Raw genomic sequence first — 12350 nt, forward strand, 5'->3', positions numbered from 1 at the left:
GAACAGAAATGGAGGGCATTACGTCTCTAGGACCAGGGAGGCTCCTGGGAGTCTAAGGGGGTGACCCTAGCTGAGACCCCAAGCAATACAACAGGTGTTAAGGAGCACAAAATTGGCACCTCTTGTCACCAGGTGGGACTCCCAGTGGAAGAAGGGGGACACCAGTCCACACATAAAACCTTTGACCCAAAATGTGTCTTTCTACAAAAGTGTAGGGACAAAGATGGAACAGATGAGCTTATTCTTACAACTTGATATGCCAAGGCTAGTTATATCTGTGGGAGAGCTTCCCTCAGAAAAGGGGAACAGAGGGATGGCAGAGAGGAAGGGACTAGGAGGAGATGAGGAAGGAATCGCTGCAATCTGCTGTGATCGGCTTGTAAAGTAAATAAATAACAATTTAAAAAGCCATTAGAGATGATATGTTTAAGAAATTAATGTTTTGAAGTTTCTGTCTGTTATGCAACTTATTATTCAAAATGTTTATTTAATTGAGTGCTCTGTTTATAAGATTCTGGTGACCTGAAAGCTAATTTCAAAATTCTTTTGGTTTCTTCGCTTGTTAAAATATGGGTTAATAAACTAGGGTATACATTGTATCTTTTTACTATCTAAGAAAAATGTATGGATCTCAGCTTTTTCATATAATAAAAGATATAGACTACCATGCCCAGCTAGTACTTTATTTTTTTTTAAATGGCCTTTTAGTGGTGTGCTTTTAAGAATCTGCTAAGGCTTTTTAGAGATATTGACTATTATCAGCTTTATTATAAAGTTAATGTCTTCAGCTTCTAAAATAGGTCAAGGGAGAGTGGGTATCTGATCCCAAGATTGCATAAATCATACAGAAGCTTAATACGCTGCCTCTAGCTATGCTGTGATACCCAGAGCTTGCTCATCATGGTCCTTCTGCATCCTCTTTTCCTTTAAGCTCTGAACCTCACTGGCTGTAAGGTAGGACAGGACCCTATTTGTCCCAGCCACACATTATCTGAAACCCTTCTATTCCTTGGCTTCTGGCTTCCATATCAAGCGCGGTTTCTGCCATGCTGCAGAGCTACGGCTGCATTTCAGACCCGTGATTGGTGATTTGCTTCTTAGACTAGGCTTGAGAACAGTAGGAACATAGGGTGGTTCGACGCAGCATATGGCTGGGTTCTCATGGACAGATGTGCTGGGCAATGCCAAGGATTTTCTTTTAAGTCATTATCTCTTTTGCAAATAAGATGTGTGGATATGTTGCATTATAGCTGGGCTTGAGGTACATTTACCAAACATGCTCTTTTTATAAGATTGCACATTAACCTAGTTCTTGGACACCATTGCTCTCATGTTTACTGAAGTCACGCAGGCAACAGACTCCTGGCAGCCAGAATTTCAAGAATGTCACCACTAATGACAGAATTTTGGCATTCAGCAACACAGAAAGAGGCTTAGGAATCCTTTCCCCCTCCCCCCTGCAAAACATTTAAAATTAAATACATAATGCCTATTGGTCAACTCTTCTGTTTCGAGTTCTCTATTGATTCCTACATCATCTAATAACTGGGAATAAAAATCTTTCATTTCAGAACTCTTATGTGATATACCATTTATAGGACAACTCCTGCCCCTGACGCAGCAGGACATCCCTAAGCACAGGGTGGTAAATGTCATCTGTTAAACCACTGGCCTGTAGACTCTACAGAGAGTGAGGCCTTGCAGTTGTGAACAGTGGTTTTCATGAGGCACTATTCCTATTATTGTGCTGAGCACATAGACGCTATGCTTAGCTTCATAAAAAGCTGAATTATTTCTAAACATTGTAAGTAATAATAGTATGATTCAGATATTCGCATGTCTATAACTAAACCAATCATCGGTCAATATATTTTAAGTGCTTGTGATGTATTAAGCTCAAATACTGCTACCTAAAAGTGCCCCCTTCTCCTTCCTCCAAAGACAGTGGGGCGTGGATGCTGAAAATTTTGATGGAAACACCTTCCTGGGCATGAACAATCAACTCTAAATTCTCAGCCTTGCTGGCCACACAGAGATGGAAGTTGAGGTTGTCACCTACCCACTGGACTTGTTTGCGCAGGCCTAGAGGATGGGTCTCTGTGGAACTTGCCTTGCAGCCAAAGATCCCATCAATTCACAACTGAGCACCCCATCTTGATTACATTTATGTTATTACTTAGTCTTTAATCTTCCAAGCAACATACATGTTGGCATACTCACTTGACACATGTTTGCCTTCTGTTGCAGATACAGGAGCAGAACGGCAGGCACTAAGAGAAACCGTGTATCCCAAACTTCGAGAATTCTGCAGAGAAAACTATGGGTTGGAGTTTCAGGTAACATTCACCCTCCTTTCCCATCGTCATCTGGTTAGGAAGTTTGCTTCTCATCACAACGTGGGTGCTACAAAAGAAAAAATTTAAGCTCAGATATTTTTATGTCTTTAGATATGAGAAAAATGCATGAAAATGCAAATAACTTAGTTAATTTTGACAACTTTATATTTATGCTTTGATTTATTGGACTCTGTCTGGTACTTCCCATATTTTTCCTCAAACCACATTTATCTGAATCTTCCTAGTCTCTATTCTTTCCCAAAAGCTAAAATTTCAGCCTTAAGCCATTGCTACAGAAATGTATTGCAACTAAAATCAGGATCAGCTGTTCACAGTACTTCCTTCCAGCACGTGGGCAACCCTCCCCTCCCCTTACCTATCAGTTTGTCATCATGTGTAGGATGTCTTCTTCCCTAAGTACCTCAGGGATGTACTGACCCCACCTCACCCCGTGTGTGTGTGCTGGTCCTGCAAAGACAGTAAACCACACACCTCGTTGCTAAAGTTCACCAACCCCAGCAATTTTACTTATTTTGCCACATGTTAGAAAAATGCTAGGTATCTTGGGCATCCAAAACCTAAAGTTGGTGGCTTCTAAGCAAACAGTACTGCTTATTCAGAATTTTTCAGCCTCATTTACCATGGAAATCATAACTGTCAGGTGCTCCCAACTCTGTGTTTATGTCAGGTGATGAATACGTAATAAGGCTTCATGGTAGAAGAGTACGTCATACGCCATTGTTCAAAGAAGAACATTTCACCCTCCATTTGTTGCCTCCTGGATAAATAGTTTATCTCAGTACACCTTATGATGATTTCAAAGACGGTTTAGGAAGCAATTGCCTCTAAATGGCTCCAATCTTGGTGCACATTATCAGTCAGCAGTGGGCCGTTATGAAACACACAACTGAACAGTTGCTTATAAGTCACCATTTACTTGATAAACAGGAACCTAAATTAAATCTTTTGACATGACTTCAGCAATGCCTTCTCGGGGATTCTGGCTGTGCTGATAACAGCTCCCCAATTGTTACAAACTCCCCGCCTATCAAGATTCCCAGGGACTTAGACATTCCTTGGGGACTCGGTTACCTTTGGGAGAGAAAAAGTGTCTGGGCACGTTAATTGTGGCTTTGCGTGTGTTGCGCATCCTTTCTGTCAGCAGAGGGAGGGAGGTATTGAGTACAGAACAGCCTCCACAACAGGAGGCACTGATCGAGGCTAGCAAAGGAAGGAAATGACAAGGAAAAAACAGTGTTTTGTAAACTAGAGATAGCCATGGGTGAAGGCTGACCTAGCCAGAGGAACACTCCAAAAGGACCCACAGAGTAAACTGATGGCTGGGGTCAGTCTAGACAAGAGTGCCAGTGCCCTCCAGAAAGTGCTAGGTACGCACAGCAATGAGCACAGAAACAGACAGGGTCCCTGAGCACCTTGACCTGCCCATGCCAGAGGGCAGCATCTAAACCCACCATGGGCATGGGGTACATGTGTGAGACGGTCCTGGCATGAAAGCAAACTGTGCCAAGTAGCATTTGCTCCCCAGCTGCTAGCATAGCAGAAGCCCCCAAATGCGTGTTACCTGACTCTTCCAAGAATGTACCTTGTGGTGCAGTTCTCGTGGGCAGTTCATTATACGTCTTCGCCTGGAAGACACGGTTTCTAGGGAACGGTTCTCTTTTCTCAACTGCGCCAAGATGTGTTCCCACGGCCTGGCTTTAGGAGAAACTGGGTTATCCATAGTACTCCAGGTTCTATCTTCAGTTACACAGGGAACCCAGGAGAAATAAAGTTCGGGCTGCCTCTGACACGAAAGCCTCTTTTGCTCCTGCTGGCCTTTGCTTGGGAGGCTGTTCTCAGTGTCTCTGCTTCCCTTCCACCCACATCCTTGCCTTCTGGAACCTGCTCATTCTTAGGGCTCTTCCTCGCTGATCTCAGCTCCCCACCCATCTGCCTGAGACTGTATGTGCCACTGTTGGCTCTCAGGCATTGAACCTTGCCCCCGTAAGATGGCCCCGGTTGTGATCTGTGCCATGAATTCTCATCCTTCCTCTTCACAGGAATATTTTCTTACCATTCCTCTGCTTTCTACTTCCTAGAGCCATGTACTTTGGGACCTAAAGTTGACCCCACAAGGCCCTTTAAAGTTTTAGCTCCCTGCACAGTGTGTGCCACTATCAGATGTTTTTCCTGTTTTCTTACAGATTGCTTTTTTTATCACTTTCCCACTAGATTCTACGTTACATAATAAGAAACACTTACCTACCCTCGTGGCAGTTACATCTCTCACCTATGATGGCGTCTGTTATCCAAAAGACATAATAGGAACTCCCAGCATAAAAGCCACTGAAGGGATATTGAGATAGTAGGCAGCCTTGTCTGGTCCCCAATTTTAGAGGAATTTCCTTGAGTATCTCTCCATTTAATTTGATGTAGGCAATTGGCTTGCTGTATATAGCCTTTATTATGTTTAGGTATGTGCCTTGTATCCCCAATCTCCCCAACACTTTAAACATGAATGGGTGTTGGATTTTGTCAAACGCTTTTTCTGCATCTAAGGAGATGATCATGTGGTTTTTTTTTTCTTTTAGTTTGTTTATGTGGTGGATTACATTGATGGATTTATGTATATTAAACCATCCCTGCATGCCTGGAATGAAGCCTACCTGGTCATGGTGAATGATGTCTTTGATATGTTCTTGTATTCGTTTTGCGAGTATTTTATTGAGTATTTTGCATCAATGATCATAAGAGAAATTGGTCTGAAATTCTCTTTTTTTGTTGGGTCTTTGTGGGGTTTAGTTATCAACGTGACTATGGCTTCATAGAAAGAATTTGGTAATGTTCCATCCATTTCTATCTTTTGGAGTAACTTGAAGAGTATTGGTATTAGCTCCTCTTCGAAGGTCTGGTAGAATTCTGCACTGAAGCCATCTGGCCCTGGGCTTTTTTTGTTTGGGAGACTATCAATGATTGCTTCTATTTCTATAGGATAAATAGGACTAATTAATTTGTTTATCTGATCTTGATTCAATTTTGGCAAGTGGAACCGATAAAGAAAATTGTCCATTTCCCTTAGATTTTCAAATTTTGTGGCATATATGCCTTTAAAGTAGGATCTTATGATTCTTTGTATTTCTTCCGTGTCTGTTATTATGTCTCCCTTTTTTTTAATTTTTTATTAATTTATTCTTGTTACATCTCAATGTTTATCTCATCCCTTGTATCCTCCCATTCTTCCCTCCCCCCCCCCATTTTCCCATTATTCCCCTCCCCTATGACTGTTCCTCAGGGGGATTACCTCCCCCTGTATATGCTCATAGGGTATCAAGTCTCTTCTTGGCAACCTGCTGTCCTTCCTCTGAGTGCCACCAGGTCTCCCCCTCCAAGGGACATGGTCAAATGTGAGGCACCAGAGTACGTGAGAAAGTCATATCCCACTCTCCACTCAACTGTGGAGAATGTTCTGACCATTGGCTAGTATGTCTCCCTTTTCATTTCTGATTTTGTTGATTTGATAGTGTCTCTCTGCCTTTCAGTTAGTTTGGCTAATGGTTTGTCAGGGAGTCCTGTGGAAGAATCAGGAGGGAAGGATAGAAGGGTCTGGAGAGGACAAGAATGCTGCCAGAAGACCAACAGAATCAACTAGCATAGACCCATGGGGGCACACAAGATGGAAGCACCAACCAAAGAACATGCATGGACTGGACCTAGGCCCCCTACATATATGTAACCAATGGGCAGTTTGATCTACATGTGGGCCCTCTAGTAAGTTGAGCAGGTGCTGTCTATGACATGGACTCTCTTGCCTGCTTTCGATCACTTCACCCTAACCAGACTGCCTTGCTTGGCCTCAGCGGACAGGGAGGAGCTCAGTCCTGATGTAACTTGATGTGGTGGGGTGGATTAGTGAAGGGTGGTCCCCTTTTCTGAAGAGAAGGTGAGGGTTAGGGAAAAGGGTGGGAGGGAAGGACCAGGAGCAAGGGGGGGGGGCGCTATGATGAGGATGTAAAGTGAATGTATAAATTAAATTAAAAAAAAAAGAAGAAGAGGCAGTGTAAATTTTACCACCTTATAAAAGCATTTTCAAATCACCTGACCCAAACAGGGCATGTCTCATATACAAAATCTTCTTAAAATGCTTTGCATAATAATCATGTATTGAATTCATTCAAAAGGGGGTGTTGCACACACAGTGGCTGACACTCTGAGTGTTAAAAACACAGGAGCAGAACATACAACCCCTTTTCCAGAGAAAGACCAATACCGCTGAAGGAGGCAGGTGATAAGCAAATTCCAGGGCTTATAAATGCATCTTACTGAATGAAAACTGTGTGGAAAAGATGGCTTAGGGGAGTTAGGGAAGACCAGGTGGCCAGAAAGAATTTGATGACAAGATGATATTTAAGCAAATATCTTCGGATAGACACAGAGCAAACCATGCAGATGTCTGGAGGAGGAGTCCAGACATAGGGAACAAGAAAAGAGGCCTGAGACGGAAAAAGTCATGTTTAAAATAGTCTGTGAACAGTAAAGAGGAGACGTATGCAGAGTAAGCAAGGGACTGATTCTACAGCATATCCAAGTGGGACCTATGGGGCATGATCAAGGTCTTGGACTCTCAGAAAGGTGATGGACCAGTGGGTAGGGGCTCTTACCATCAAGGCCGACAACCTGTGTTCAATCCCCAGAAACTGCATACAGCAGGGAAGGTGAATGATTCACACAAGTAGTCCTCTGACTGCCACACATGCACACGGCATGTGTGTGTGAGTGTGTGTGTGTGTGTGTGTGTGTGTGTGTGTGCCCACATCCACACATACAGTCACATATGCAAAATGTAAACAAAATTAAAGTAAAGAGGGGTGGTATATGAGTTACTTTTTAAGAGTTTCGCTGAGAGGGAAATAGAATGGCAAAGGGACTGTCTCTGCCCCACAACGGTAAGGTTACAGGCACACATGCATGCCTTTTACCTGGGTTCTGTGTATCAAAACCTCTTGCTTTCACAGTAAATGCTCTTAGCCCCTCTCCAGCCCAATAGCGCCTCAATTCCTGATCTTTAACAGCACGTCACACATGATACTTTAATCACTTTTTAAATTTTCCCTCCTCCACTAAGTGGGAGCCCTCAGAAGCCAGCAACTATGTTACTATATCTTCTTCTTATCATCATCTCTTATAACATCTGGTGCCTAGCAACCGTATAGTAACTTCTGGTTGGATAAGGAGTGGGCACTAGAGAATCTCTGCAGAGCTATAGAAAGCATCAGTTGCCCACACACATCATATGTATCATCGCAAATCTCCCAATGATCCTGATATTGTATTTAATATTGTCCTTGAAGCCACCATATCCAAAACATGTCATCTGTGTACAAAGTATTTGTGTGATTATATTACGTATTGTTTTCATCCTAAGTGTCAAACCGTAACATGTAGTTCACACAGAAAATATATATCCCATTTGGGCTAACCTCTTTTCAGTTGCTGGACAGTGGCATATGGACAGTAGAGCTCTCGGGCAGGGCAGGACAAGACAAGGCAGCTCCAGATGGTAATGAGCTCCCAGTGGGATCCTCCTGACAGGAAGCAGCCAGGCTGTCCAATGACAGGCTTTCAGCTGACAGCAAGGAGGATAGTAACTAGATAGATGAGCAATAGAGGGAATGAAGCTTACTTATACATGTTAAGTACCCAGAAAAAAACAATTGTCCGCCAGCCAAATTAGTAATTTAAAATTTCCTGATTCTTGGATGCCATCACATTGATAGGGTGTATCATCTGAGGTGATGGATGTAGTTAATTGGACTTTCAAAGGCACTGTTCTGTCTTGACTTGGTGGCTATGGAACGTGATGCAAAATGAACCTTAGCAAGTCAGAGGCCTCTGGGATTAATGCTTAAATTGTCTCAAACCAAAAAGAGACACTTGACAGCCATGCTAGCTCCTCTTATTTCTAAATCTTAAGTTAATATCTCATGTCTCATGAGTATCATTGGCTACCTTTTGCACATTTACTAAATATTGTTGCCAAAATATTTCCTCATATGGCTTTACCATTAAATATGCTGATTTGTTCTCCCAGTGAGAATTCCTCTCCGTGTACCCAGCTCCAGCCTTTCTCCTTCATTCCCTGGAGCCTGCTGGGCTTCCCAAGAATGCTGGGAAATAGTAAGAGTGGAGCCAGCTCCTGCCTGTAGGTAGGTCCTGCCCTGTACTTGTGTTTGCCTCGGGATGACATTACGCTGGCACTCAAAGACACAAATGGAATGGGTGACATGCCTGCTGGTTCCATCACTCCAGGCTGCCTCTGGTAGCACAGGTATAGAGCTGTCCTCTTGGTGGCCTTCCTTCCTCAGCAAGTAGTTCAAGCCTATCTCCTTAAGCTTTTGTCAGTGTGGAGATGTCCTTTCTCAGTATCTGCGGACCTGCCTTGCATAGTTGCATGAGTGTTAGTATCTTTAAGACAGAACCGAGACTTTTTCTTTACCTAGTTTTTCAACTGCTACTATTTTCCAGTCTTTAGCACATAAACTTCCTGCTCATAGTCAGAGCTTTTCCTCCGCCCTTCCAAGCCCAGCTCCAAGCTGCCAGTGCTCCCTTTGATTCATCCGCTGTGATGCTCCTAGCCATTTATCTCATTTCCATTACAGAAGTCCCTGCCTTGCTTGGGTGTGGAAGTCTTTTTCTGATCTCTCCCTGCCTTCACCATTGTGTTGTTCATGTCTAGACTGCACACAGCTGCTCAAACAATCTTCCTTGAAACAACACTTACCAGATCTCACTGATTCTCAGATGCAGAGCTTTGCACATTTATTACATTTGAAATTGGCATTGAAGACGCAAATAAATTGTGTGGCATCCTTTAACTGAAAGCACCTTTCTTTGTTATTGATACACATGATACTGGAACAGCCTGCATTGCTGCTACTGTGCAGGGCTGCCTGTGAAATCATTTACAAAGAATCATAGCAACTGCACGAGTTTTTCTGTCACATATACAAAGGTTGAAATGTCATACCTGCAGGTTTGCAGTCCTGGACTCTGGGCACATTGCTTCATACATTAGCTGGGTCTGGGGCCTGCATAAAGTGAATCGGTCAGTACCTACCTTTCAGCGTTAGTGTGGGGATTAAATGGACGAACCCAGAGTGCCTGGCCCACCGTGACACCCGAGCATTGCTAACTGGCTTGTCTTGTACACTCTTCATTCTTGCTCCTCACTGGGAACCCAGTATAGAGCAGAACACACATTCCTCTCTTGGCTTTCTGAGTATCATAAAAGATCTTTGACCTAGTTGTTGCAGGGCATCTGTTGCTCTAAGGCAGTAATTCTCAACCTGCCTTCCTAATGCTGCGAATCTTTAATACAGTTCCTCATGCTGTGCTGATGCCCCTCCCCCAACCATAAGATTATTTTTGTTACTATTTCATAACTGTAATTGTGCTACTGTTACAAACTATAATGTAAATATCTGTGCTTTCTGATGGTCTTAGGTGACCCTGTGAAAGGGTAGTTCAACCTCCCCCACTGCTTTATGGCGTGTGTTGCATCTAATACAGAAAGAATGTTAACTTGAAGGGAAGACTATTCAGAAAGCATTTATTACATCACATACAAGAAGAGATGCTGCAGAAAGACAGAAACTAAGGTAGTCTGTTCTGGTGTAGCAAAGTACCTGAGACTAATTTATGAAAGATAGAAATTTTTCTTCACAGTTGTATGATGTGGAAAGGCCACAATCAAGATGGTAACAGGTTTGGTTCCTCATAAGTATGCAGCCTCTGTCTCAAACATGGCACCTTGGTGTCTGCATCCTCTGAGGGAGAGAAACACTGTGTCCTACATGGTGGCCAGTGTTAAGGGCAGGGAGGGCACCTTCTCTCTGCCCATGCCCTTTTAAAGCCTTAATCTATGCATAAAAGTGAAGCCCTCATAAGGATAAGTTTTCTACACTCAAACTTAAGATATTTATTTCAATTCTTCTAATAGCTTCTTCAGTAAGTTGGCCAGTCCTGTGAGATTCTGCATCTTTCTGGGGCTTTAATTTATAGAGAAAAAGGTGGAAGATATGGGGGGTGTTATTTTGTTTTAGGAAGGCAGAGATAGGACCTTCCTAAGATAGCTGGTAAGAGAATGGGAGGAAACGAGAGGTAGAGTCGGAGCTCCAACAGCTGGAGAAGGAGCAAGGCTCAGGGGTTGGAGTACCCTTCCTGTGGGAGCTGCAATGTCTCTGCAGAGGAGGCGTCCTCTCTGAGCTGTGTGGTTCCTGGGCTCCCGTGTCTCAGGATATCATTGGGACACCCGGGAAGCTCACCAAACAACAAGCTTTGCTTCAGAGGGGAGATGGGTTAGGTAAGTGAAACTTTCTAGGTAAACAATAACTTCCAGGAACACTTGCTCTGTTATCTACAAGGAACACTGGAAGGACATCACCTCAGAACGCTCTGTGCCTCCAACTGGCACACCAACTTCTTAGTCAACATGACAGGAAACTGTGTAGTCAAACTCTCCCAAGACACCCTCAGTCCTAACAATTATATTTGCACCATTGAAAGCAACGGCGATGCTTTGGCCAGGGATATGGGACCACACAAAAGATCTGGGTGAATAAGTTGAGGAGGGTGGGTGGAGCATGATCCAAAGACTTGGAGGCTCTTTATCCAAGGCATCTGAAAAACACCAGCCCTTATTAAGCCGACAGGAAAAGGCCAGGTCATGGTCTCCCCTACCCCAAACACAGCCCTGACTGTCTGCTGCCAGACATGTACTTGGCACCCACTGCAGTTGTACCCAAGAACTTCCATTTTCCCCTTCAGGATGTGAGGTCCCTGGAAGTCATCTTAATGAACAATGGGAAAGCCAAGACTTGCCACAAAGACTCCATGAATATATCATTCTTAGCTAAGGTTTAACAAGACAGAACTAAAAGCCCTCTTTATCCTGCTAATCAAGATATGGAAATTTGGGCAGGAAGCCCAAGATGGTTTTAAGCAAAAATAATTAAATGACACCATCTACGTGTGTGTGCGTGCGTGCGTGCGTGCGTGTGTGTGTGTGTGTGTGTGTGTGTGTGTGTGTGTGTGTTTGCAGGCTGAGTTAAATTCTGTGAACCTCAGATTATCATGGCCTTATAGATGCATACTGTTTTTATCCTGTATTCTCTTATCAAAACCCTCCCACTCCATTAAGCCAGTCTCTTCTACACGTTTTCTTGTTTTTTATTGTAAAATTATTTGTTGGATTTTTAAACACATATATAACATTTTTCCATATGTCACATTTATCCAATGATTCTTGGTCATAGTCATTCTCTCTCTCTCTCTCTCTCTCTCTCTCTCTCTCTCTCTCTCTCTCTCTCTCTCTCTCTCTCTCTCTCTCCCTCTCTCTCTCTCTCCAACTCCACCTTATCCCCAACATATCCCCTATCTCCTTCCCAACTTCATGTCTTTTTTAAATAACCCACTAAATGTAGTCCTTGCTGCCCATGTGCTCATGTGTTTGGAGCCAGGCACTGAAGCATAGAAATCCGACCAATGGCCAGCAGGAAGAATGCCCTGGTCCATCCAAGACTTATTTCTCTATGTCCTAGCAATAGGGTCTTAGCCTAGTCATGGTGGGCAGTTCAGAGCAAGAGCATAAATCTGTCTTGTTTGGGGTAACATCTTTATATAATAACCCATGTCTTCTGGAAGAAATATTGTTTGCCCATGCACCATAGCTCTCCTTAAATTCCTCCTTTTATTCTGCTTTAATTAGCTTACAAACTCACAGGGTTCCACAAAGCTTCTTCAGACAGCTTTACTGTTGGAGCATCTGCCCCCACCTCCTCACTTCCCTCTCCTCCTGCTCCTATCTCTACTTAAAACTTTAGCTCCCAATAGTCTGCTTCCCCTTGCTCTCTCACTTCACATATGTTCTACTAACCCCTTTTTTATTACTTTGGTTGCTTTTTCATGCACACTTCATTTCTGTTAACCCCTCCCCAGACCCTACCACCAACTGCCTGC

General features: G+C 43.4%; 1 protein-coding gene across 1 annotated transcript in view; it reads left to right on the forward strand.

The window, feature by feature from the left end:
- Nwd2 (NACHT and WD repeat domain containing 2) overlaps positions 1-12350 on the forward strand; it is a 142349-nt gene that overhangs the window by 53641 nt on the left and 76358 nt on the right. Inside the window, exon 2 of the mRNA XM_051164787.1 lies at positions 2248-2336. Within this exon, the coding sequence (XP_051020744.1) occupies positions 2248-2336 (89 nt within the window). The remainder of the gene's footprint in view (positions 1-2247; positions 2337-12350) is intronic.

This window comes from Acomys russatus, chromosome 22, assembly GCF_903995435.1.
Source record: "Acomys russatus chromosome 22, mAcoRus1.1, whole genome shotgun sequence".
NCBI lineage: Eukaryota > Metazoa > Chordata > Mammalia > Rodentia > Muridae > Acomys > Acomys russatus.